The sequence below is a fragment of the Oncorhynchus tshawytscha genome, linkage group LG14 (genome assembly GCF_018296145.1).
Source record: "Oncorhynchus tshawytscha isolate Ot180627B linkage group LG14, Otsh_v2.0, whole genome shotgun sequence".
NCBI classification, from domain to species: Eukaryota; Metazoa; Chordata; class Actinopteri; order Salmoniformes; family Salmonidae; genus Oncorhynchus; species Oncorhynchus tshawytscha.
Window position 1 is genome coordinate 27,722,662 of NC_056442.1, and position 27,908 is coordinate 27,750,569.

General features: G+C 44.6%; 1 protein-coding gene across 2 annotated transcripts in view; it reads left to right on the plus strand.

The window, feature by feature from the left end:
- LOC112266917 (multiple epidermal growth factor-like domains protein 6) overlaps positions 1-27,908 on the plus strand; it is a 101,280-nt gene that overhangs the window by 53,171 nt on the left and 20,201 nt on the right. For both annotated transcript variants that reach the window (XM_042297256.1, XM_042297257.1), the window contains exons 11-23: positions 1,846-1,968; positions 2,663-2,785; positions 3,663-3,860; positions 3,998-4,129; positions 5,321-5,449; positions 5,595-5,723; positions 6,033-6,167; positions 6,385-6,519; positions 7,157-7,282; positions 7,642-7,773; positions 7,910-8,038; positions 8,144-8,275; positions 8,701-8,829. In XM_042297256.1, the coding sequence (XP_042153190.1) occupies positions 1,846-1,968; positions 2,663-2,785; positions 3,663-3,860; positions 3,998-4,129; positions 5,321-5,449; positions 5,595-5,723; positions 6,033-6,167; positions 6,385-6,519; positions 7,157-7,282; positions 7,642-7,773; positions 7,910-8,038; positions 8,144-8,275; positions 8,701-8,829 (1,752 nt within the window). The remainder of the gene's footprint in view (positions 1-1,845; positions 1,969-2,662; positions 2,786-3,662; positions 3,861-3,997; positions 4,130-5,320; positions 5,450-5,594; positions 5,724-6,032; positions 6,168-6,384; positions 6,520-7,156; positions 7,283-7,641; positions 7,774-7,909; positions 8,039-8,143; positions 8,276-8,700; positions 8,830-27,908) is intronic.

Here is a 27,908-nt window from a genome sequence, read left to right on the forward strand (position 1 = left end):
GAACGCAATATTGCCTGCTAACCTGGATTTCTGTTAACTAAATATGCAGGTTTCAAAAAATATACTTATGTGTATTGATTTTAAGAAAGGCATTGATGTTTATGGTTAGGTACATTCGTGCAACGATTGTGCTTTTTTTGCAAATGGGCTTTTTTTTAAGTCATCCCCCGTTTGGCGAAGTTGGCTGTCTTTGTTCGGAAGAAATGTTCTTCACACAGTTCGCAACGAGCCAGACAGCCCAAACTGCTGCATATACTCTGTTGCACAGAACGCAAGAGAAGTGGCACAATTTCCCTCGTTAAAAAAAATCATGTTAGCAGGCAATATTAACTAAATATGCAGGTTTAAAAATATATACTTGTGTATTGATTTTAAAGAAAGGCATTGATGTTTATGGTTGGGTACATTGGTGCAACGACAGTGCTTTTTTCGCGAATGGGCTTGTTAAATCATCACCTGTTTGTCGAAATAGGCTATGATTCAATGAGAAATTAACAGGCACCGCATCGATTATATGCTAGATAAACTAGTAATATCATCAACGTGCGGGACAAAATTGAAGCTACGATTAAGAAGTTGGAGCTCTTCTCTGTCTGCATTAACAAGGACAACACACAGATCTTTCCATCATTGTATGATTTTTTGTGTGCAAATGAACTCAAGCTTACGGACCATGTCAAATGTGATATAGCGAAGCACCTGAGTGAGCTGGGTGCGAAATTATGCAGGTACTTTCCCGAAATGGACGACACAAACAACTAGATTCGTTATCCCTGTCATGCCCTGCCTCCAGTCCACTTACCAATATCTGAACAAGAGAGCCTCATCAAAATTACAGCAAGCAGTTCTGTGAACATTTAATTTAATCAGAAGCCACTGCCAGATTTCTGGATTGGGCTGCACTCAGAGCATCCTGCCTTGGCAAATCGCGCTGTTAAGACACTGATGCCCTTTGCAACCGCGTACCTATGTGAGAGTGGATTATCCGCCCTCACTAGCATGAAAACTAAAGACAGGCACAGACTGTGTGTGGAAAATGATTTAAGACTGAGACTCTCTCTAATACAACCCAACATTGCAGAGTTAATGTGCATCCTTTCAAGCACACCCTCATTAACCTGTGGTGAGTTACTCACAATTGTTGATGAACAATTAAGGTTGTAAAATGGCTAAATAAAGAGCAAAATTATTGATTATTATTCTATTATTATTTATGCCCTGGTCCTATAAGAGCTCTCTGTTATTTCCCACGAGCTGTGTTGTGTTCAAAAACTCACACTCATTCTTATGTTAAATAAATGCATCGTATAGTAGGTGTGTGGTAGCCTTTCAAAGATGGCAAAAAAACAACATTTGAGAGTGCGCTGACCCTGGTGCTAGAGGGGGTACGCAGCTGACCCTGGTGCTAGAGGGGGTACGCAGCTGGAGGTTGAATGTTTGGGAACCACTGCTCTATGGGATTGCCAAGAAGGAGAGTGATGGATTGCTGTATAAGATGACCTGGCCTCCACAATCACCCGACCTCAACCCAATTGAGATGATTTGGGATGAGTTGGACCACGGAGAGAAGGAAAAGCAGAATCTAAAATATATTTTGAATTGTTTAAAACTTTTTTGGTTACTATATGATTCCATATGTGTTATTTCATAGTTTTGATGTCTTCACTATTATTTTACAATGTAGAAAATAGTAAAAATAAAGAAAAACCCTTGAATGAGTAGGTGTGTCCAAACTTTTGACTGGTATTGTATATTTCTTCTGAAACAATTTCCGTTGCAAAATGTATTGAAATGTTTTCCGTTGCGTGCCCAAATGAACAATCATCTTTTGTTGTACCTCCCCAGACAGTGATGAGTGTGAGAGTGGGGAGGCGTGCTGCAGTCATTTCTGTAAGAACTACCCAGGGGGCTATGAGTGCAGCTGCAAGGCAGGCTACAGGCTCCATGCAGATGGCTGTGGCTGCAATGGTAAGAGGTTAATACGTTGACCAGCATCCACTCATTATCTTGGTCCAAATTGACTCTGGATTGAGTTTACATTATTGTATAAGAGGTGACTGAATGTTAAGTATGGTCAGTATGAAATTCAACACAGTGATCTAGAGACTCTTGACAGCTTCTACCCCCAAGCCATAAGACTGCTGAACAATTAATCAACCCCCCTTTGTTTGCTGCTGCTACTCACTGTTTATTATCTATGCATAGTCACTCTACCCCTACCTATAAGTACAAATGACCTCACCTAACCTGTACCACATTGACTCGGTGCCTGCACCCCCTGTATATAGCCTCGTTACTGTTATTTTATTGTGTTACTTTTTATTTTATTTTTTAACTTTTTTGATTTAGTAAATATTTTCTTAACTCCATTTCTTGAACTGCATTGTTAGTTAAGGGCTTGTCAGTCAGCATTTCACTGTAAGGTGTTGTATTCGGAGCATGTGACAAATAACATGTGATTTGATTTGATAGACTTGAAGGGGCATGTTTAGGCATCCATTTGACCGTGGCAGTCAACATTGATGATCGATCACAGAGAAGATGATTATGCATTGACAGTGTCTAATAACTCATTGCACTAGTTTTGATAATGCAAATTGGACACTTGTATAGTACCTTCTAAATATGCAAAGTACTTCCTATTGTTTTGCGGTCTTGTCAGATATTGATGAGTGCCTGGCAGAGAGGTCTGTCTGTGAACACCACTGTGTGAACACACTGGGGACCTACGAGTGTTTCTGCACAATGGGCTTCCGTTTGGACAACGACCAGAGAGCCTGCATCTGTGAGTGATATTTGATCATAATATTATACTGTGCTATACTATGCTAAGTTATACTATACGATACTAAACTATGCTCTACTATGCTCTACTTTACTATGCTATACTATACTAAGGGAAAGGGGAGACCTTGTCAGTTGTACAACTGAATGCCTTCAACTGAAATGTGTCTTACTCATTTAACCCAACCCCTCTGATGCTTTGCTCTGCTATAATATACTATGATGTACGATACTATACTTTACTGCACTATGCTATACTATGCTGTAATTTCACAGTGAATTTCTATACATTGTTTTTAAACATGTGAAAGTAACTCTGAGAGACATTTGTGATGTTTTCCAACAGCAGGCTATAGTAATGATAAAATCACCTTGAGCATTCAAATGAATGTCATGTAAATGATAGTATAGTATAGTACAGTACAGTTTAGTATAATACAGTATATTACAGTACAAAATAGTAGAGTATAGTATAATATATTATAGTATAGCATAGTATAGTATAATACAGTTTACTATAGTATAATATTGTATAGTAGAATATAGTAGAGTATATTATAGTATAGCATAAAATAGTATAGTATAATACAGTATAATATAGTATAGTATAATATATTATAGTATATTACAGTATAATTTCGTATAATATAGTATAATACAATATAGTATAGTATAATATAGAATAGTATAGTATAAAACAGTATAGTATAATATAGTATAGTGTAATACAGTATAGTATAATATAGTATAGTTAGATGTAATGTAAATGTGCTTGAATGTGAAAGTGTTCTGAGTGTCTCCTCTCCGTCTGTCTGTCTGTCTGTCTGTCTGTCTGTCTGTCTGTCTGTCTGTCTGTCTGTCCGTCTGTCCCAATGCAGCGCTGTACGACAGTGACCTGGATGAAGATGAAGAGGAGGATGAACCGGAGGAGGATCTGGAAGTGCACCGGTTGCCAGATTTGCTGTTCCGACTGCCCCCTCAGCTCCTGCAGTACACTGCAGCCCTGCACTCACCCTATGGTGATGATGAGGAGGAAGAGGCACAGAGAGGGGAACTCACCCTGGTCAGCCACATAGGTAGCGAATCAGTGCTTACATACATGCCTGGTTGATGATCAACGTTGTCACACATATACTCTGTCTCAGACATTGGACCTACCTTAAGTGGCAAAAATTGTAAATCATGCCATGGTTTGATTGTGTGTGTGTCTCAGTGTGTCTAGATGATTCCTTTGGGGATGACTGTGGTGTGAGCTGTGCTGACTGTGAGAACGGAGCAGTGTGTGGGGCGGACAGAGACCGCTGTGAATGTACACCTGGATGGACTGGCGTCATCTGCAACGAGAGTAAGTTGCTCTCCTCTCCTCTCCACAGCTTCTCTTATTATCACTGTAACCCTTGAAGATCATCAATCACCTGATAGAGTTTCAGTGTTATTCAGTGCATATTATTGAGCAGGCAGTTATTTGATTGGTTAGTCCTCAGGGTTAGGTATATGAACCCAGATCTGACCTGGAGAGTGGCCAAGTGCCCCATAGACAGAATACAGCCCCCAGGCCAGGGATGTCCACTGTCAAACACTGTGTTTGACAGTGGACACAGAGACCAGAAGCCATTGTTTCACAACCAAACATGATTAATGAGTGTCTTTGGGCTGGACCTGAACCAGGGATATAATTATGTTTGGAATTGTGGAGCCACGTAGGGATAAATCCATAACAATCAGTCATTGTTATACATTTAAACATGCTCCTTTGGGCTAGTGTTCAAATTCACACCAAGAAAAGTTAGGTTATGATGAGGCCATTTTCCCTGACCAGTGGGGAAGATTGAAAACATAGCAGAGAACGGACATTTCTGTCATTTCATTAGGTTTTAATCGTTAGCTTGGGAAGAAGACAACTACCACAGTGGAGAAGAGAATATTATTATACACTGATCTGTGAAAAATATTAAGAACACCTTCCTGCTATTGAGTTGCACCCAGAACAGCCTCAAGGGTTTACTGCGTTCAGTTTTGCAACTGACTAGGTATCCCCTTCGCTATGTCATGGAAAGAGCTGGTGTTCATAATGCACACTATGTAGACATGCTATTGCATTTTGCATGACAGCATGTGTTAGATATGGAAGGCAGTGCTGTGTTTGCCTGGATACAGTGTAACCAGAGAGGAATAGAAGTAAGGTACAAATCTTTATACCAAAAATATTCAGTTTTCTCAGAACTTGTTATGTACTGATTTTGCACTAGCCTAGCTTGCCACATTGCCACGTGGCTACAAACATGACTAATTGCTAACTGACACGTTTTCCCTCAGAGGTTCATCAACCAGTTGTGCAGAAGAAGTGTGACATGGAATGTTGACTGGCTTTTACTGAACCCATTTAGAAGGTCCAGCTGGGTTTTGTGGTCATTTCTATACAAACCGTGTGGGATTAATGTGGGAAGTGCAAAAAGCTAAGAAAGACCCTCATGTGAAGAAGATAATATGAAAGACAAGTGATAGAATGTCTCTCTCTCTCTCTCTCCCCTCCCAGCTTGTCCTGTAGGGACCTATGGACAGGCCTGTAACAGCCTGTGTCGGTGCCAGAATGGGGGCTCCTGTGAACCAGTGACCGGGAGGTGTGTTTGCCCACCAGGGGTGCAGGGCCAGCTCTGTGAGGACGGTAGGGACTGACACACACACACACACGCACGCACACACACACACACATACACACACACACAAACACACGCACGGACCAGGCTACATGCTGGAAGGGCAAAATCTGGTCTAACCACATGTGCAACTCTTCTGTGTCTTGTTGACAGGTTGCCCACAAGGATACTTTGGGAAACACTGTAGGCGGAGTTGTAACTGCCCCAACAACGGGCGCTGCCACCGTCTCTATGGAGCCTGCCTGTGTGCCCCGGGGCTGTACGGGCGCTTCTGCCACCTGCGTGAGTACCCGTATCCTCTAGACTACAGTACCCAGCAGCCACCACGACTGACATCTTAATGTAGCGCAGGAGTGTTCTTCTGCCCTCTGGAGCTTTTGTTCCAGCCTGATTCAGCTAATAAACTAAACAGTTCAGTTGAATCAGGTGTCTTAGTACTGGTCTGGAACAAAAGCCTGCACTGCCTGTGTCTCTTGGACCAGATTGTAGGAACACTGCAGTAGTGACGGATGAAGAACATTATGTTAATTCCCTTTCTGTAGCTTGGTCCCTGATCCTAGAGATGTACTGACAGTACCTTCCCTTCTCCAGCTTGTCCCAGGTGGACCTATGGTGTCGGCTGCTCTGAGGAGTGTGACTGTGTTCTGGACCATTCCCTGGGCTGCCATCCCAAGAACGGGACCTGTCTGTGCAAACCTGGCCACCATGGCTCTCAGTGTCAGCAAGGTTAGCTGTTCTGGCTCAGACAATACAATACACAGATATTGAGGTTATTGAAAAAGAAAAATGACATTGTTTCATGGTTGTCTGGATGATAGTGAAGCTCCTCTTCTGTGTTTATGTATGTGTGCACGTGTGTGTGTGTCTATGTGCACGTGTGTGTGTGTGTCTGTGTGTATGTGTCTGGGTGTACGTGTGTGTGCGTGCGTGTGTTTCTCTCCAGAGTGTGATCCAGGGTTCTATGGTAGTGGCTGTGGGCATCAGTGTGACTGTCCAGGTGGGGCGACCTGTGACCCTAGGAGTGGAGAGTGCACCTGGAGGTGTCCTGCAGGGCTCCATGGGAACCTGTGTCAGCTGGGTGAGCCAACCCCCTTGTGGAGGAGATTCCCAAACCACAATGCATGTAGCTAGGGACAGGAGTGTTTCCTGGTCCATTCAGGAACAACTCCTGACCTTACATTCAGAGAGAGCGATGTTGTACTGTTCCCTCATGAATGTGGAAACATGAATGGGAGTGTGTGAGTGCCTGCGTGCGTATGCGTACGTGTGTGTTAGTTTGCTCAATAGGCTTCAATAGTGTTCCTCTTCTGGCAGCTTGCTCTACAGATCAGTGGAACGTTTCAGTAGCGTTAGTCTCTCCTATGGTCCAGAGATATTAAAGAACGAGCTCTGTTTAAATCATGACTCTGTCTCCCTATAGACCGGACAAGATAACATGGAGGGGTTATTTTAGAGCTAATGTATTGTCCAGACCTCCAGGAGGTTCCCTTTTATTAAAGCAAACAAATCATCCATCTCTTTATGGTTTTGTTTAGCTTTGAATTGACACGAGGTTGTGAAAGCGGGCCATGCAACATCAGTCCGCTTTGAGATGGCCTTGCTACTGCACACGATCCCAGTGAGGGAGATACACAGGAAATGAAAACCCTTGTAACCCTTTGTCTCTCTGTCTCTCTCTCCCTCCATCATTCTGTCCTCTGTGTATCTGTATGTAGCCTGCAGAGCTGGTCAGTTCGGGGAGAACTGCCTCCGGACCTGTGTGTGTGGAGGAGCACCCTGTGACCCCATGACAGGAGAGTGTATCTGCCCTGTTGGGAAGACAGGAAATGCCTGTCAACAAGGTAGTTATAATGCTTCATAACTCAGTATTTAATACCTGTATTACTGTTAAATGTATCATTACTCATTATTATACTGTATTTATCTTTCACTTAAATATCATGTCGTTTCTTCCATATTGTCCCTCGCTGTTTTTCAAATCTGGGGTGAGAATCTAAATTCAAACAGTACAGTAGTATTGGAAGACATCGGTCCACCAATCAGACCTGCTCTTCATCTGCTCTTAAACCAATGACCTGAAGTCAGTTAGACCATGTGGTGTTGATGGTCATACATCTCAATTAGGGCTTATCCTGACCGAATGAACTGACCACCAAAACTGGTCAATAGCTATAGCCCTGAGTTTTCCCTCCCCCCGTAGACTGCCCAGAGGGATTATGGGGGTTGAAGTGCCAGTTCCTATGTAGAGTGTGTGATAACGGAGCTTCCTGCAACACACAGACAGGAGTCTGTGACTGCAACCCTGGGTACACAGAACAACTCTGCCAGACTGGTGAGTTAAATAAATCAACGGCAGCAGTCTACAGTCTTGCTAAAGTGAGGGGAAAGGAAAGAGAGAGACTGTGAGAGAGAAAGACCTTATGATATACTGTGTTATATTTCACCCTGACTATTTCTCTGCTTCACAGTGTGTCCACCAGGGTCCTATGGGCCAGGCTGTGTGAGTGCCTGTGTCTGTCATCCTGATGCCAGCTGTGACCCTGTCACTGGACACTGTACATGTCCCCCGGGTCGAACAGGACACGGCTGCACTACGCGTAAGCACCACTATCACACATACACACAGGCAGGTGCGCGCCCACACACACAAATGCACACACAGAGGTTGGTAAAGAAAACGACGTGTGTGCGTGTCTCCACAGCCTGTGAGGAGGGGTCCTGGGGCTCTGAGTGCTCCAACAGGTGCCGTTGTGCAGACCGAGCCCTGAGTTGTGATGCAGTGACTGGACACTGTGTGTGTGAGGCTGGTTTCACTGGAGGCCACTGTGAACAGAGTAAGACATTTCTTTGGAAATACTGCCATCTTTAGGTAATACACTGTAGCACATCTTTGGACCAGATCTGGCTCAAGCAAGTGTTCTACAGATGAAGAATCTTCATTTGATCACTTTTTTTGTTGATGAGAATTTTCCTGCTCCACAGGAAATGCAGATGAACTTTGTGATTTACATAAATTCACTGAAAACCTACGCTAACACACGGTCATATTAATTGTATTAAACTTTTCTTGTAGAATACTTTTGGCCAGCTAATAGCCTAACTATCGAACACGCAAAATGATGGACTACACGTTAATATCCTGTTGCTGCAGGATTATTTGTGCTGTGACAAAAAACATGTCCTCACAGCAGCAAATGCGTATATATTTTGGCTGGTGATATCTCTGTCTGATGTTGTCCATGCTCCCCTGTTCCCCCAGAGTGTGTGGAGGGCAGCTATGGTTGGGGCTGTGCCCTGGACTGTCAGTGTCAGCACGGGGCTCTGTGTGACCATGTGAGTGGAGCCTGCACCTGCTCCTCTGGATGGACCGGAACCTTCTGTGAGAAAAGTAAGACTTGTGAATAAAGTGCATTACATTTAATCACCTATTACTAATACTATATGGGTAACCTTTTATTTTACATCCTGGTATTTACTTTGGAATTGTTCAAATGGCAATTAACTCATAAAAGCATATTCATTACATTTTAGTTTCTTTGAGATTCATTGAGACAAGTGTAGGTTTGTACACTTTAATTATTTGAGGTAAGTACCAGAAACTATCCATTGTCACCAAATAGCAAGGTAGACTAGGGGTTAATAGTGTTGGGCCAGTAACCACATTTTGTCTCTCTAAAATAAAATGACCTTGCAATATATTTTGAACAAAATCATGTCTGTCTTTTCACTAGCCCATGTCATGGTAAGATACCAAATCATGTCTGTCTTTTCACTAGCCCATGTCATGGTAAGATACCAAATCATGTCTGTCTTTTCACTAGCCCATGTCATGGTAAGATACCAAATCATGTCTGTCTTAAAACTAGCCCATGTCATGGTAAGATACCAAATCATGTCTGTCTTTTCACTAGCCCATGTCATGGTAAGATACCAAATCATGTCTGTCTTTTCACTAGCCCATGTCATGGTAAGATACCAAATCATGTCTGTCTTTTCACTAGCCCATGTCATGGTAAGATACCAAATCATGTCTGTCTTTTCACTAGCCCATGTCATGGTAAGATACCAAATCATGTCTGTCTTAAAACTAGCCCATGTCATGGTAAGATACCAAATCATGTCTGTCTTAAAACTAGCCCATGTCATGGTAAGATACCAAATCATGTCTGTCTTTTCACTAGCCCATGTCATGGTAAGATACCAAATCATGTCTGTCTTAAAACTAGCCCATGTCATGGTAAGATACCAAATCATGTCTGTCTTAAAACTAGCCCATGTCATGGTAAGATACCAAATCATGTCTGTCTTAAAACTAGCCCATGTCATGGTAAGATACAAAAACAACAGCTCTATCTCTTTCACAATATGCATTTTTAATTAAAGTTGACTCACCAAAATTTTTGAAAATTTAAATATCGCATTTTGGAATCAAACCCTTCATTTATAGGGTGGCAGGTCGCCTAATGGTTAAGAACATTGGGCCAGTAATCGAAAGGTTGCTAGTTTGAATCCCGATTAGACTAAGGGAAAAATCTTCCAATGTACCCTTGAGCAAGGCACTTAACCCTAATTGCTCTGGATAAGTGCGTCAGTTAAATGACCATATACCAGGCGGTAACCCCTCTCTTATGGTTTCTTCTATTGGTCTAGTAATGAAAGGTCTAGTAGAGAAGTCACTCAGAATTACAGTTCTGTGACTGGCATAACAATATACAGCTATATAACAGACAGGGGCGCCACCAGGGATTTTGGGCCCCGTGAAAAGTTATCACATTGGGCCCCACCACCACAGGCCACACCAACCCTGCGCAATTGCTGTAACCACACACCTCCAGAACCCAATAGACCCATTCAAAGCTTTAAATAACGCGACCTTTGCAGGCTTGTAACTCTCTTGTAGTCCAATATTTACTGTACGATATTTACTGACAGTGAGCTGTGAAAATATAACACTGTGCAGACATGCATGCAACATTCTGCATACAGTGGAATTCACTATTTGATGCAAGACTGATCCCCTCTATAAGAAATGTGCTAAAGGCCATCATCTTTTACAGTCAAAATGTCATTTTAATGGTAAAATTCTTGAATGGAAAATTCTCTTAACATTAATGAATAACTTAAAATAAATATAACTTAAAAATACATGAACCTCTTCAATTAAAACAAACTAACATTATCATCTATAGATGGGGCTTAAACCAAATCTGCTGCTGATTTGATCATTTTGTTGTTTGTTATATCATTCTATAGAATTCTACAAAATAATCAAATCAGCAGCAGATTTTTAAGTCTGCATACCAACTAGAAACTAAGCAGCTGTAAAAGTGGAAATGGAAAATGAAAGAAAAAAAATAGAAATGGAATGCGCTAGAGGAAAGGTCAAGAGGTCACCAAATCACTAGGTTTCTTCCACTTGGGGTCTTGGGGTCTTGACTAGTTTACAATTGGCTCATTCATCCCCCTCCTCTCTCCTGTAACTATTCCCCAGGTCCTTGCTGCAAATGAGAACGTGTTCTCAGTCAACTTACCTGGTAAAATAACGGATAAATAAAAAAATGATTGTGCACTACAAATTTTATAGCAATCCAGCCATTACTTTGAGATATATCTTGTTCTCAGTCTGTTCTCATTCTGTTCTCAGCCTGTGGTCATCATGTGTGTAGTGATCCAATATCCATAGCCATGCCATTTAACAGTTATCACTGGCCCATGCTCAGCCTTACTCACCAAGAACCCAGCTCTGAGCCTTCTTGCTAGCAAAGTCATTGATCAGCTTGTTTTTCAACATCCTCACTTTGTCTGTCTCTTTCTGTGCACCTTCTCTCATTTGCACCATCCTCATCATCTGCATTGGTACTGCCGGCACTGTCTTTCACCTCTTCCTCCACTTCCAGACTCCTCCCTGACAAAACTGTATCACTTGAAGAGGTTCCTGGCTCTGTGGCTCTGTAGAGTGTACATGACGCATATGATAATATATCCTATAATATAATACCATTTGTAATAACATCATAACCAACATTTCAGTTACTACCATTTCGTTGACTTAATTTAACTGCATGCACCACGGAAAAAATGTAATAGCACTGAATCCTGCAGAATATTGACCCAAATTACCTGCAGTTGCATATCAACACCACTAGATGTCAGAAAATGACCACATTTCAGTTTGCATCAAAGCCATGGAGACATACCTTGGCCATATGACTTGAAGGTATTATTTTAACATTGTCTGTCACTTATACAGACTGAGTCACTCAATGCTTCGAACTGTCCAGCATCCAATATAGACTATAGGCTGATTTTGTTTCAATAAATGATCATTATGTGGAAAAATTCAATTCAATATATATATTTTTTCATAATAATAGAAAAATTAATTCCCACGGACCCCTGCAATTATCCCAAGTGACATGTCATTCAACACAATGCTGCTCACCTCCTTCAGCTGGGAGTAGGGCTGGTTCAGGGGTTTGGGGATGGGGAGACAGGGCTGGGTCAGGGGTTTGGGGATGGGGAGACAGGGCTGGTTCAGGGGTATGGGGATGGGGTGACAGGGCTGCTGAGCCTGAAGCTGCATCTGTTGGGCCTGGCACCAGGCAGGGGCAGGTACAACTGATTTAGTATGAAGTTTGCCTGCATTGATTAAATGTTGGCTAAAAGAGGAGCGAAATGTAAACACTCAGAATTTTCTGTGAAGATATTAAGTAACTAATGTTAGGGAATCAAACGTAGCCTATTTCACTACGGACTAAACTACCAGGTTAATTTCCATCACTCATGGACTACACCCACCTTCCTTTGTGAAACATTGGGTGACATTCTGTTGCCCTTTCTTTTCTCTCTCCTGTCTTTCTTCTCTCTCTCCTGTCTTTCTTCTCTCTCTCCTGTCTTTCTTTTCTCTCTCCTGTCTTTCTTTTCTCTCTCCTGTCTTTCTTTTCTCTCTCCTGTCTTTCTTTTCTCTCTCCTGTCTTTCTTTTCTCTCTCCTGTCTTTCTTTCTCTCTCCTGTCTTTCTTTTCTCTCTCCTGTCTTTCTTTTCTCTCTCCTGTCTTTCTTTTCTCTCTCCTGTCTTTCTTCTCTCTCTCCTGTCTTTCTTTTCTCTCCTGTCTTTCTTCTCTCTCTCCTGTCTTTCTTTTCTCTCTCCTGTCTTTCTTTTCTCTCTCCTGTCTTTCTTCTCTCTCTCCTGTCTTTCTTTTCTCTCTCCTGTCTTTCTTTTCTCTCTCCTGTCTTTCTTTTCTCTCTCCTGTCTTTCTTTTCTCTCTCCTGTCTTTCTTTCTCTCTCCTGTCTTTCTTTTCTCTCTCCTGTCTTTCTTTTCTCTCCTGTCTTTCTTTTCTTTTCTCTGTCTGTCTTTCTTTTCTCTCTCCTGTCTTTCTTTTTCTTTCTTCTTTTCTCTCTCCTGTCTTTCTTTTCTCTCTCCTGTCTTTCTTTTCTCTCTCCTGTCTTTCTTCTCTCTCTCCTGTCTTTCTTTTCTCTCTCCTGTCTTTCTTTTCTCTCTCCTGTCTTTCTTTTCTCTCTCCTGTCTTTCTTTTCTCTCTCCTGTCTTTCTTTTCTCTCTCCTGTCTTTCTTTTCTCTCTCCTGTCTTTCTTTTCTCTCTCCTGTCTTTCTTTTTCTCTCCTGTCTTTCTTTTCTCTCTCCTGTCTTTCTTTTCTCTCCTGTCTTTCTTTTCTCTCTCCTGTCTTTCTTTTCTCTCTCCTGTCTTTCTTTTCTCTCTCCTGTCTTTCTTCTCTCTCTCCTGTCTTTCTTTCTCTCTCCTGTCTTTCTTTTCTCTCTCCTGTCTTTCTCTCTTCTCTCTCTCTCCTGTCTTTTCTCTCTCCTGTCTTTCTTTCTCTCTCCTGTCTTTCTTTTTCTCTCCTGTCTTTCTTTTCTCTCTCCTGTCTTTCTTTTCTCTCTCCTGTCTTTCTTTTTTCTCTCCTGTCTTTCTTTTCTCTCTCCTGTCTTTCTTTTTTCTCTCTCCTGTCTTTCTTTTTCTCTCCTGTCTTTCTTTTTCTCTCCTGTCTTTCTTTTCTCTCTCCTGTCTTTCTTTTCTCTCTCCTGTCTTTCTTTTTCTCTCCTGTCTTTCTTTTTCTCTCCTGTCTTTCTTTTTCTCTCTCCTGTCTTTCTTTTCTCTCTCCTGTCTTTCTTTTTCTCTCCTGTCTTTCTTTTCTCTCTCCTGTCTTTCTTTTCTCTCTCCTGTCTTTCTTTTTTCTCTCTCCTGTCTTTCTTTTCTCTCTCCTGTCTTTCTTTTCTCTCTCCTGTCTTTCTTTTCTCTCTCCTGTCTTTCTTTTTCTCTCTCCTGTCTTTCTTTTCTCTCTCCTGTCTTTCTTTTCTCTCTCCTGTCTTTCTTTTCTCTCTCCTGTCTTTCTTTTCTCTCTCCTGTCTTTCTTTTCTCTCTCCTGTCTTTCTTTTTCTCTCCTGTCTTTCTTTTCTCTCTCCTGTCTTTCTTTTCTCTCTCCTGTCTTTCTTTTCTCTCTCCTGTCTTTCTTTTCTCTCTCCTGTCTTTCTTTTTCTCTCCTGTCCTTTTCTCTCCTGTCTTTCTTCTCTCTCCTGTCTTTCTTTTTCTCTCCTGTCTCCTGTCTTTCTTTCTTTTCTCTCTCCTGTCTTTCTTTTCTCTCTCCTGTCTTTCTTTTTCTCTCTCCTGTCTTTCTTTTCTCTCTCCTGTCTTTCTTTTCTCTCCTGTCTTTCTTCTCTCTCCTGTCTTTCTTCTCTCTCTCCTGTCTTTCTTTTCTCTCTCCTGTCTTTCTTTTCTCTCCTGTCTTTCTTTTTCTCTCCTGTCTTTCTTTTCTCTCTCTTTCTTTCTCTCTCCTGTCTTTCTTCTCTCTCTCCTGTCTCTCTGTCTTTCTCTCTCCTGTCTTTCTTCTCTCTCTCCTGTCTTTCTTTTCTCTCTCCTGTCTTTTTTTCTCTCTCCTGTCTTTCTTTTTTCTCTCTCCTGTCTTTCTTTTCTCTCTCCTGTCTTTCTTTTTTCTCTCTCCTGTCTTTCTTCTCTCTCTCCTGTCTTTCTTCTCTCTCTCCTGTCCTTCTTCTTTCTCTCTCCTGTCTTTCTTTTCTCTCTCCTGTCTTTCTTTTCTCTCTCCTGTCTTTCTTTTCTCTCTCCTGTCTTTCTTTTCTCTCTCCTGTCTTTCTTTTCTCTCTCCTGTCTTTCTGTCTTTTTTCTCTCTCCTGTCTTTCTTTTCTCTCTCCTGTCTTTCTTTTCTCTCTCCTGTCTTTCTTTTCTCTCTCCTGTCTTTCTTTTCTCTCTCCTGTCTTTCTTTTCTCTCTCCTGTCTTTTTTTTCTCTCTCCTGTCTTTCTTTTCTCTCTCCTGTCTTTCTTTTTTCTCTCTCCTGTCTTTCTTTTCTCTCTCCTGTCTTTCTTCTCTCTCTCCTGTCTTTCTTCTCTCTCTCCTGTCTTTCTTTTCTCTCCTGTCTTTCTTCTCTCTCTCCTGTCTTTCTTCTCTCTCTCCTGTCTTTCTTCTCTCTCTCCTGTCTTTCTTTTCTTTCTTTTTGTTTTTGGAAACTAGATTTGTCTTTAGGAAGCTGAGACATGATGCTCCACCGGCACCCCTTACTCGCAATTCACTGCTAGCAAGTACCGTTCGCGCCTGGGTTGGGGGCAGGACCGAACCATTTCATGTAAATATTAGTACATTTTAAATAAAATATTATATTAATGATGATAGGTGAATAATTTAATATTGAACCATTTTTACCTAATGTTCTAATAGATTTTTAGTGCCCCTGACAGTCACAGGCCCTTAGAATCATCTTAACCCCCCCCATAAGGCGCCCCTAATAACATGTCTCTACACCGAGAAAAAATTGACAATGAATCTGGTGTCAAGCTGTCCAAGGCGCTTTGCTTAAATATCAGTAAGTTATAAACTCCTGTTGTGGGACTATTGTATTGGTCTAATTTTTTGCTGTTCTAGCTGCTATAAGTACTCTTTAATGATTAAGATTTGACTGGGTTTTTAAAGTTTTTTTTCATCATACTCTCTTCTCTAGAATCTGTGTAGCTGCTCACTGCGGTTGACTTTTTCAGTGAAAACTTTTCCAGTCAAAAGTCCTATGTTAGACTCTGGATGGCGCTGGTCCCTGTGCAGTCTCACACACACAGTCCAATTACAGTAAAACAAGACCAACGATATGTGAATATCCCAGAGTAGCTGGTCTCAAGCTTGACTAGCTAATTGATCTGATTTTGATTAGGCTTTGACTGAAACGGTCTAAAGTACATTTGTGGTGTAAGATTAAGTTACCAGTGCTGTAAAATATAGCCTGTTTCATGCGTGAATCACAGTCATGTCACATTATATCATAAGATACATTAACACACACCCTTCTGACCTGCAGGATTTACAATTCCTAGCCATAACAAGCCAATGGTTTCCAACATAGACACCAGCCTCAATGGAAATGACCATGGAAACTCAAATATATATATTTTTTCTCTCTCTCTCTCTCCTCTCTCTCTCTCTCTCTCTCTCTCTCTCTCTCTCCCTCTCTACCTCTCTCCCTCTCTCTCTCTAGGTGTCTAGTTTCCCCATATTGTACAGGGGCCTCTTCCTTTAAGGGCAGTCAGGAAGTGATTTCTACTAGTCAGCGAGGGCCAGAGTTTCCCCTTCCATGTCTCTGTCTGTCTGGCTGTGTGGTCTCCTGCCTTGGTTTATAGGCTAACTAGGCTGACAGGACACAACGCTTTAACACACAGGCTGGGATCTGGAAATAATCCTCATTACTTCCTTAAAGGGGCAATCAGGGATTGGTACATCCATTTTTGAACATTCGAAGGAATGACATATAGCCATTGATTCTTAAAGAATATAACGCATAAATGCCTCATGAGCTTAGTTCAACTCTCTTACCCCTGTCAATATGAGTTTGTTTCACTCCGTTGTTTGTAAAAACCACATATCAAACATGGTTAAAACTATAATTTTGATCTATGGATGACCAGTCCTTACATCCATGAATTTGCGAGTCGTTACATTTCTCCAACCCTCAGCTGTTTACCCAAAAGAAGTGGTTGTGCCAGTTTGTTGTTTTTCAAATCCCGGATTGCTCCTTTAAAGAGCTAATTTAATCAGCGATGTAGCTAGCAGCACACTGGTGGCTGGTGGAGTCTGAGGACTCCCAGTACTGACTATAAACAGAGGCACAGCAGACAATTTAAACCTTCCATCCACAGTTGAAATAGCAACCCAGGCCAGGCCAATCTAAATTGACATTTCACTCTGGGATTAAGTGGAAACCAATGTGGTTTGGTGGAAAGGATTGGCTATGGTGTTTGGTAGCCTCAAACCAGCATCCCAAAATCTATCTATGTATTTTAAATGTGTATGTAAAGGAGAATTCAGAAAATTGTTTTTTTCCCACTTCAAATTAAGAATAGTAAATTAACCCATTTAGATCATTTTAAGATTTGGTTGATCTCCAATGTAAACTAAGTACATTTTGTAAATTGATAAAGATAATTGATAACCCTATAACTGTGTTGGTTGAAGATTACATAGGTTACTAAATTACTAGAGGTCTGCTGGTCAGAAACTCTACTCACACCCCGGCATCAAACATGGCATCAGTCTGGCATCTCTGCATCTCTGCCAGCAGCTCAAGGTCTAGAGACAATCAGAGCCATCTGACCAGATGTTGACTAAATACCACCAGTACTGTGCCACCATCATAGAATGAAAAAGTACACTGTATCTCTATGGCCACTACCACCACACACACACACACAGCACCCCAGACACAGCACCCCAGACACACAGTACCCCAGACACACAGCACCCCAGACACACAGCACCCCAGACACACAGCACCGTAGACACACAGCACCGTAGACACACAGTACCCCAGACACACAGCACCCCAGACACACAGTACCCCAGACCCACTGCACCCCAGACACACAGCATCCCAGACACACAGCACCCCAGACACACAGTACCCCAGACACATAGCACCGTTGACACACAGCACCGTAGACACACAGCACCACAGACACATAGTACCCCAGACACACAGCACCTTAGACACACAGCACCCCAGACACACAGCACCCCAGACACACAGCACCCCAGACACACAGCACCGTAGACACACAGCACCGTAGACACACAGCTCTGTAGACACACAGCTCTGTAGACACACAGCGCCGTAGACACACAGCACCACAGACACACAGCACCACAGATACACAGTACCCCAGACACACAACACTGCAGACACACAGTACCTTAGACACACAGCACCCCAGACACACAGAACCTTAGACACACACCACCCCAGACACACAGCACCTTAGACACACAGCACTCCAGACACACAGCACCCCAGACACACAGCACACCAGACCCACAGCACCTCAGACCCACTGCACCCCTGACACACAGCACCCCAGACACACTGCACCACAGACACACAGCACCTTAGACACACAGCACCGTAGACACACAGCACCGCAGACACACAGCACCACAGAGACAGCACCACAGAAACACAGCACCAGAGAGACAGCTCCACAGAGACAGTACCAGGGTTGTAGTGCTGCCTCAGTAAAACAGACTCGCTTCAACATGAGAATACACAGAGCTGGTCAAAATATTTCTGGAAAATTAATTCTGATCAATTCTAAATTAATTCTATTTAGTTACCACAAAAATTCCATGGAAAACGATAGAATGACAAACGAAATAAATGCAGTGCATTCAGAAAGTATTCAGACTCCTTGACTTTTCCACATTTAGTTACTTATGTAAATAATACCTTATTTACAAAGGTATTCAGACTTTTGCTAAGGGACTCGAAATTGAGCTAAGGTGAATCCTGTTTCCATTGATCATCCTTGAGATGTTTCTACAACTTGATTGGAGTTCACCTGTGGTAAAATCAATTGATTGGACGTGATTTGGAAAGGCACACACCTGTCTGTATAAGGTGCTACAGTTGACAGTGCATGTCAAAGCAAAAACCAAGCCATGAGGTTGAAGGAATTGTCGGTAGAGCTCCGAGACAGAACATTTCTGCAGCATTGAAGGTCCCCAAGAACACAGTGGCCTCCATCATTCTTAAATGGAAGAAGCTTGGAACCACCAAGATCCTTCCTAGAGCTGGCCGCCCGGCCAAACTGAGCAATCGGGGGAGAAGGGCCTTGGTCAGGGAGGTGACCAAGAATCCGATGGTCATTCTGGCAGAGCTCAAGAGTTCCTCTGTGGCGATGGGAAAACCTTCCAGAAGGACAACCATCTCTGCAGCACTCCATCAATCAGGCCTTTATGGTAGAGTGGCCAGACGGAAGCCACTTCTCAGTAAAAGGCACATGACAGCCCGCTTGGAGTTTGAAGAACCTGAAGAACTCTCAGACCATGAGAAACAAGATTCTTTGGTCTGATGAAACAAAGACTAAGCTCTTTGGCCTGAATGCCAAGCGCCTCGTCTGGAGGAAAACATGTGTAGCAGCCTAGAGGTAACCAATTCGCTGAGTCCACTGCCGAACTGCAGCAACAAGTGGCAAAAGTAGGGTGAGTATTGGGAACGCGCCTTTCCTGGTCCAACATGCTCTGTGCTCACTCGCTCACTTTGAGCGGGCCAAATCCGACTTAAGAGATGGATCTAAATTTATAGAATGGGTACCTGGAGGAAAATAGAGGAGGGTGATTATTTTTCAATTTCAGTCAAGGGGAGGGTTTAGTATTTGTTTTATCTAATCCATAGGAGGATCATGTACAGTGGCGTACAGAAGTATTCACCCCATTGGCATTTTTCCTATTTTGTTTTGCCTTACAACCTGGAATTAAAATAGATTTTTAGGCTCTTTGTATTATATTTTATTTGCACAACATGCCAACCACTTTGAGGATACAAAATATTTTTTATTGTGAAAAAAACAAGACATAAGACAAAAAAACAGAAAACTTGACTGTGCATAAATATTCCACCCCCAAAGTCAACACTTTGTAGAGCCACCTTTTGCAGCAATTACAGCTGCAAATCTCTTGGGTTATGTCTTGGCACATCTAGCCACTGTGATTTTTGCCCATTCTTCAAGGCAAAACTGCTCCAGCTCGTTCAAGTTGGATGGGTTCTGCTGGTGTACAGCAATGTTTAAGTCATACCACAGATTCTCAATTGTATTGAGGTCTGGGCTTTGACTAGGCCATAAAAAGATATTTAAATATTTCCCCTTAAACTACTTGAGTGTTGCTTTAGCAGTATGCTCAGTGTCATTGTCCTGCTGGAAGGTGAACCTCCGTCCCAGTCTCAAATCCCTTGAAGACTGAAACAGGTTTCCCTCAAGAGTTTCCCTGTATTTAGCACTATCCATCATTCCTTCAATTCTGACCAGTTTCCCAGTCCCTGCCGATGAAAAACATCCCCACAGCATGATGCTGCCACCACCATGCTTCACTGTGGGGATGGTGTTCTCGGGGTGATGAGAGGTGTTGGGTTTGTGCCAGACATAGCATTTTCCTTGATGGCCAAAAAGCTCAATTTTAGAATAATAACCAGAATAACCTCAATAACCAGAATACCTTCTTCCATATGTTTAGGGAGTCTTCCACATGCCACATGGCGAACACCAAACGTGTTTTCTTATTTTATTCTTTAAGCAATGGCTTTTTTCTGGCCACTCTACTGTAAAGCCCAGCTCTGTGGAGTGTATGGCTTAAAGTGGTCTCATGGACAGATACTCCAATCTCTGCTGTGGAGCTTTGCAGCTCCTTCAGTGTTATCTTTGGTCTCTTTGTTGCCTCTCTGATTAATGCCTTCCTTGCCTGGTCCGTAAGTTTTGGTGGGCGGCCCTCTCTTGGCAGGTTTATTGTGGTGCCATATTCTTTCAATTTTTCAATAATGTATTTAATGGTGCTCTGTGGGATGTTCAAAATTTCAGATATTTTTTTATAACCCAACCTTGATCTGTACTTCTCCACAACTTTGTCCCTGACCTGTTTGGAGAGCTCTGTGGTCTTCATGGTGCCTCTTGCTTGGTGGTGCCCCTTGCTTAGTGGTGTTGCAGACTTTGGGGCCTTTCAGAACAGGTTTATATATAATGAGATCATGTGACAGATCATGTGACACTTAGATTGCACTTAGGTGGACTTTATTTAACTAATTATGTGACGTAATTGGTTGCACCAGACCTTATTTAGGTGCTTCATAGCAACGGGAGTGAATACATATGCATGCATCAGTTTCCGTTGTTTATTTTTCATTTCACTTCACCAATTTGGACTATTTTGTGTATGTCCATTACACAAAATCCAAATAAAAATCCATTTAAATTACAGGTTGTAATGCAACAAAATAGAAACAATGCCAAGGGGGGTGAATACTTGCAAGGCACTGTAATTTGTAATTGATGAAATTTCAGTATTTCTAAGTGTTTTAGAATCAGTTGCTTATTATGCTGTAGATTGCCGCTCATTTCTGATTCTCTGCTGGGCTCACAATATCAAACCAATAATCTATTTAGTGTGGCTATAGGCTATGAAGTGCATGCTCGGGGGAGGCACAGAGCAAAGTTATATTTCAAGGAAAATGTCTTATGCAACAGTGGGATGGTGTAAATAAAACGAGGCTGCATTACACACTGTAATGGATATTCCAACCCTGAGCCCCAGCCTGCTCTGATCATGCTGATGCATCATTTATTTTGTGCTGCCGAACAAAGATTTTTATTTTATTAGGCCTATTCCAGAAAATGCAATATTATCCTATAGCCTATGTTCTGTTCAGTTTTAGAAGGAGAGCTCGAAGATAACCGGAGGACCGGGTGTCAACTTTAATAGCTTACTACTACTGTAATTGATTTGAATAAAAACAATATGTTTCTTTCCCTTGATGTATTTATCAGAGTTATTAACCTCACAATAAGCCAGATTCAAGTCATTTACATTGTGGTGCTGAAACTTGAAACAGCAGCCACTGCACAATCAATCAGAAATGGACAGCTTATGGTGCTGAAAGTAGGCAAATGCATGAAGGCATAATTCATTTCAACCATCATTCTAATTAGACTTACTAACAACGAAAGGGCTTTGTGTTGGAGCCAATTTCTTCCTATTTAAGAAATAAGAGGTAGGACTACCTGTTTGACAGGCAAAATTAGGCTATGAGCTGCTATATCCATCGATTTGTCGGTCAATTCCTCCACCCACCATGCACTCTTTAAATAGCACACCTCTGTGTCAGTGAAGGGCTATTAAGTTAAAACCAAGACTCAAATGAATGAGAGAGTATGCCATAGGACTTCCTTTTATTAAAGAAAATGATAAAAAGCACAGGCCTACCCCTTGTTAGCTTTAAGAATTTGAAGAAAATAAAAGAAATCTGATTATGTAAAGTGATCTATAGCTTTGGTCCGCAATACTAGAAACAAGCTGTAAAATATCTGGCAAAGGCGTGACTCCACTGCATATGGGGATATCGTTGTTTGCTTTCTTTGACATTCAGAGGCTGAGCTATAACCTTCTATAGCCGAGGAGATAAAGAATGGACTTTGCTTGTGAAGTAATCTAATTCTGTCACTATGAATTGATTAAGCTATTCACTTTCTGTACAATAGAATATGTTTAAACCCAGACAGCTTTTAGGGAAAAACGTGTGACCTCTCATTGGGTTAAGCCATGGAAGAGTAGCCAACAGTAAAAAAGAAATGTCTGTGTCGGTAGGCCTGCTCTATCTGGGTTGGAAAGGTAGGCCTGTTCTGTCTGGGTTGGAAAGGTAGGCCTGCTCTATCTGGGTTGGAAAGGTAGGCCTGCTCTATCTGGGTTGGAAAGGTAGGCCTGCTCTATCTGGGTTGGAAAGGTAGGCCTGCTCTATCTGGGTTGGAAAGGTAGGCCTGCTCTGTCTGGGTTGGAAAGGTAGGCCTGCTCTATCTGGGTTGGAAATGTAGGCCTGCTCTATCTGGGTTGGAAATGTAGGCCTGCTCTATCTGGGGTGGAAATGTAGGCCTGCTCTATCTGGGGTGGAAATATAGGCCTGCTCTGTCTGGGTTAGAAAGGTAGGCCTGCTCTGTCTGGGTTGGAAAGGTAGGCCTGCTCTATCTGGGGTGGAAATGTAGGCCTGCTCTATCTGGGGTGGAAATGTAGGCCTACTCTGTCTGGGTTGGAAAGGTAGGCCTGTTCTGTCTGGGGTGGAAAGGTAGGCCTACTCTGTCTGGGTCAGAAAGGTAGGCCTGCTCTGTCTGGGGTGGAAATGTAGGCCTACTCTGTCTGGGGTGGAAATGTAGGCCTACTCTGTCTGGGTTAGAAAGGTAGGCTTGCTCTGTCTGGGGTGGAAATGTAGGCCTACTCTGTCTGGGTTAGAAAGGTAGGCCTGCTCTATCTGGGGTGGAAAGGTAGGCCTGCTCTATCTGGGGTGGAAATGTAGGCCTACTCTGTCTGGGTTAGAAAGGTAGGCCTACTCTGTTTGGGTTGGAAAGGTAGGCCTGCTCTCTCTGGGGTGGAAATGTAGGCCTACTCTGTCTGGGTTGGAAAGGTAGGCCTGCTCTATCTGGGTTAGAAAGGTAGGGCTGCTCTATCTGGGGTGGAAATGTAGGCCTACTCTGTCTGGGTTGGAAAGGTAGGCCTGCTCTATCTGGGTTAGAAAGGTAGGGCTGCTCTATCTGGGGTGGAAATGTATGCCTACTCTGTCTGGGTTAGAAAGGTAGGCCTACTCTGTCTGGGTTGGAAAGGTAGGCCTGCTCTGTCTGGCGTGGAAATGTAGGCCTACTCTGTCTGGGTTGCAAAGGTAGGCCTGCTCTATCTGGGTTAGAAAGGTAGGCCTGCTCTATCTGGGGTGGAAATGTAGGCCTACTCTGTCTGGGTTGGAAAGGTAGGCCTGCTCTGTCTGGGGTGGAAATGTAGGCCTACTCTGTCTGGGTTGGAAAGGTAGGCCTGCTCTGTCTGGGTTGGAAAGGTAGGCCTGCTCTATCTGGGTTAGAAAGGTAGGCCTGCTCTATCTGGGGTGGAAATGTAGGCCTACTCTGTCTGGGTTGGAAAGGTAGGCCTGCTCTGTCTGGGTGGAAAGGTAGGCCTACTCTGTCTGGGGTGGAAAGGTAGGCCTGCTCTGTCTGGGGTGGAAAGGTAGGCCTACCCTGTCTGGGATGGAAATGTAGGCCTACTCTGTCTGGGGTGGAAATGTAGGCCTACTCTGTCTGGGTTGGAAAGGTAGGCCTACTCTGTCTGGGGTGGAAATGTAGGCCTACTCTGTCTGGGTTGGAAAGGTAGGCCTGCTCTGTCTGGGGTGGAAATGTAGGCCTACTCTGTCTGGGTTGGAAAGGTAGGCCTGCTCTGTCTGGGGTGGAAATGTAGGCCTACTCTGTCTGGGTTGGAAAGGTAGGCCTACTCTGTCTGGTTTGGAAAGGTAGGCCTGCTCTGTCTGGGGTGGAAATGTAGGCCTACTCTGTCTGGGTTGGAAAGGTAGGCCTACCCTGTCTGGGTTGGAAAGGTAGGCCTACTCTGTCTGGGTTGGAAAGGTAGGCCTACTCTGTCTGGGGTGGAAAGGTAGGCCTACTCTGTCTGGGGTGGAAATGTAGGCCTACTCTGTCTGGGTTGGAAAGGTAGGCCTACTCTGTCTGGGGTGGAAATGTAGGCCTACTCTATCTCTCTGCCTCTCTGTCTGGGGTGGAAAGGTAGGCCTACTCTGTTTGGGGTGGAAAGGTAGGCCTGCTCTATCTGGGGTGGAAATGTAGGCCTGCTCCATCTGGGGTGGAAATGTAGGCCTGCTCTATCTGGGGTGGAAATGTAGGCCTACTCTGTCTGGGTTGGAAAGGTAGGCCTGCTCTGTCTGGGGTGGAAAGGTAGGCCTACTCTGTCTGGGTCAGAAAGGTAGGCCTGCTCTGTCTGGGGTGGAAATGTAGGCCTACTCTGTCTGGGGTGGAAATGTAGGCCTACTCTGTCTGGGTTAGAAAGGTAGGCTTGCTCTGTCTGGGGTGGAAATGTAGGCCTACTCTGTCTGGGTTAGAAAGGTAGGCCTGCTCTATCTGGGGTGGAAAGGTAGGCCTGCTCTATCTGGTGTGGAAATGTATGCCTACTCTGTCTGGGTTAGAAAGGTAGGCCTACTCTGTTTGGGTTGGAAAGGTAGGCCTGCTCTGTCTGGGGTGGAAATGTATGCCTACTCTGTCTGGGTTAGAAAGGTAGACCTACTCTGTCTGGGTTGGAAAGGTAGGACTGCTCTGTCTGGGGTGGAAATGTAGGCCTACTCTGTCTGGGTTGGAAAGGTAGGCCTGCTCTATCTGGGTTAGAAAGGTAGGGCTGCTCTATCTGGGGTGGAAATGTAGGCCTACTCTGTCTGGGTTGGAAAGGTAGGCCTGCTCTATCTGGGTTAGAAAGGTAGGGCTGCTCTATCTGGGGTGGAAATGTATGCCTACTCTGTTTGGGTTAGAAAGGTAGCTCTACTCTGTCTGGGTTGGAAAGGTAGGCCTGCTCTGTCTGGCGTGGAAATGTAGTCCTACTCTGTCTGGGTTGCAAAGGTAGGCCTGCTCTATCTGGGTTAGAAAGGTAGGCCTGCTCTATCTGGGGTGGAAATGTAGGCCTACTCTGTCTCTCTGTCTCTCTGTCTGGGGTGGAAAGGTAGGCCTACTCTGTTTGGGGTGGAAAGGTAGGCCTGCTCTATCTGGGGTGGAAATGTAGGCCTGCTCCATCTGGGGTGGAAATGTAGTCCTGCTCTATCTGGGGTGGAAATGTAGGCCTACTCTGTCTGGGTTGGAAAGGTAGGCCTGCTCTGTCTGGGGTGGAAAGGTAGGCCTACTCTGTCTGGGTTAGAAAGGTAGGCCTGCTCTGTCTGGGGTGGAAATGTAGGCCTGCTCTGTCTGGGGTGGAAATGTAGGCCTGCTCTGTCTGGGGTGGAAATGTAGGCCTGCTCTGTCTGGGGTGGAAATGTAGGCCTACTCTGTCTGGGTTAGAAATGTAGGCCTGCTCTGTCTGGGGTGGAAAGGTAGGCCTGCTCTGTCTGGGTAGAAATGTAGGCCTGCTCTGTCTGGGGTGGAAATGTAGGCCTGCTCTGTCTGGGGTGGAAATGTAGGCCTGCTCTGTCTGGGGTGGAAAGGTAGGCCTACTCTGTCTGGGTTGGAAAGGTAGGCCTGCTCTGTCTGGGGTGGAAATGTAGGCCTACTCTGTCTGGGTTGGAAAGGTAGGCCTACTCTGTCTGGTTTGGAAAGGTAGGCCTGCTCTGTCTGGGGTGGAAATGTAGGCCTACCCTGCCTGGGTTGGAAAGGTAGGCCTGCTCTGTCTGGGTTGGAAAGGTAGGCCTACTCTGTCTGGGTTGGAAAGGTAGGCCTACTCTGTCTGGGGTGGAAATGTAGGCCTGCTCTGTCTGGGTGGAAATGTAGGCCTGCTCTGTCTGGGGTTGGAAAGGTAGGCCTGCTCTGTCTGGGGTGGAAATGTAGGCCTACTCTGTCTCTCTGCTCTCTGTCTGGGGTGGAAATGTAGGCCTACTCTGTCTGGGGTGGAAAGGTAGGCCTGCTCTATCTGGGGTGGAAATGTAGGCCTGCTCCATCTGGGGTGGAAAGGTAGGCCTGCTCTATCTGGGGTGGAAATGTAGGCCTACTCTGTCTGGGTTGGAAAGGTAGGCCTGCTCTGTCTGGGGTGGAAAGGTAGGCCTACTCTGTCTGGGTCAGAAAGGTAGGCCTGCTCTGTCTGGGGTGGAAATGTAGGCCTACTCTGTCTGGGGTGGAAATGTAGGCCTACTCTGTCTGGGTTGGAAAGGTAGGCCTGCTCTGTCTGGGGTGGAAATGTAGGCCTACTCTGTCTGGGTTGGAAAGGTAGGCCTGCTCTATCTGGGGTGGAAAGGTAGGCCTGCTCTGGAAATCTGGTGTGGAAATGTAGGCCTACTCTGTCTGGGTTGGAAAGGTAGGCCTGCTCTGTCTGGGGTGGAAAGGTAGGCCTGCTCTGTCTGGGGTTGGAAATGTAGGCCTACTCTGTCTGGGTTGGAAAGGTAGGCCTACTCTGTCTGGGTTGGAAAGGTAGGGCCTGCTCTGTCTGGGGTGGAAATGTAGGCCTACTCTGTCTGGGTTGGAAAGGTAGGCCTGCTCTATCTGGGTTAGAAAGGTAGGGCTGCTCTATCTGGGGTGGAAATGTAGGCCTACTCTGTCTGGGTTGGAAAGGTAGGCCTGCTCTGTCTGGGTTAGAAAGGTAGGGCTGCTCTATCTGGGGTGGAAATGTAGGCCTACTCTGTTTGGGTTAGAAAGGTAGGCCTGCTCTGTCTGGGTTGGAAAGGTAGGCCTGCTCTGTCTGGGTGGAAATGTAGTCCTACTCTGTCTGGGTTGCAAAGGTAGGCCTGCTCTGTCTGGGTTAGAAAGGTAGGCCTGCTCTATCTGGGGTGGAAATGTAGGCCTACTCTGTCTCTCTGTCTCTCTGTCTGGGGTGGAAAGGTAGGCCTACTCTGTCTGGGGTGGAAAGGTAGGCCTGCTCTGTCTGGGGTGGAAATGTAGGCCTGCTCCATCTGGGGTGGAAATGTAGTCCTGCTCTGTCTGGGGTGGAAATGTAGGCCTACTCTGTCTGGGGTGGAAAGGTAGGCCTGCTCTGTCTGGGGTGGAAAGGTAGGCCTACTCTGTCTGGGGTGGAAAGGTAGGCCTGCTCTGTCTGGGGTGGAAATGTAGGCCTACTCTGTCTGGGGTGGAAAGGTAGGCCTGCTCTGTCTGGGGTGGAAAGGTAGGCCTGCTCTGTCTGGGGTGGAAATGTAGGCCTGCTCTGTCTGGGGTGGAAATGTAGGCCTACTCTGTCTGGGGTGGAAATGTAGGCCTACTCTGTCTGGGTTGGAAAGGTAGGTCTACCCTGTCTGGGTTGGAAAGGTAGGCCTACTCTGTCTGGGTTGGAAAGGTAGGCCTGCTCTGTCTGGGGTGGAAATGTAGGCCTACTCTGTCTGGGTTGGAAAGGTAGGCCTACTCTGTCTGGGTTGGAAAGGTAGGCCTACTCTGTCTGGGTTGGAAAGGTAGGCCTACTCTGTCTGGGTTGGAAAGGTAGGCCTACTCTGTCTGGGGTGGAAATGTAGGCCTACTCTGTCTGGGGTGGAAATGTAGGCCTACTCTGTCTGGGGTGGAAATGTAGGCCTGCTCTGTCTGGGTTGGAAAGGTAGGCCTGCTCTGTCTGGGGTAGAAAGGTAGGCCTGCTCTGTCTGGGGTAGAAATATAGACCTACTCTGTCTTGGTTGGAAAGGTAGGCCTACCCTGTCTGGGTTGGAAAGGTAGACCTACTCTGTCTGGGTTGGAAAGGTAGGCCTACTCTGTCTGGGGTGGAAAGGTAGGCCTACTCTGTCTGGGGTGGAAAGGTAGGCCTCTCTGTCTGGGGTGGAAAGGTAGACTGACTCTGTCTGGGGTGGAAAGGTAGGCCTCTCTGTCTGGGGTGGAAAGGTAGGCCTCTGTCTGGGGTGGAAAGGTAGGCCTGTCTGTCTGGGGTGGAAAGGTAGACTGACTCTGTCTGGGGTGGAAAGGTAGGCCTCTCTGTCTGGGGTGGAAAGGTAGGCCTACTCTGTTTGGGGTGGAAAGGTAGGCCGACTCTGTCTGGGGTGGAAAGGTAGGCCTCTCTG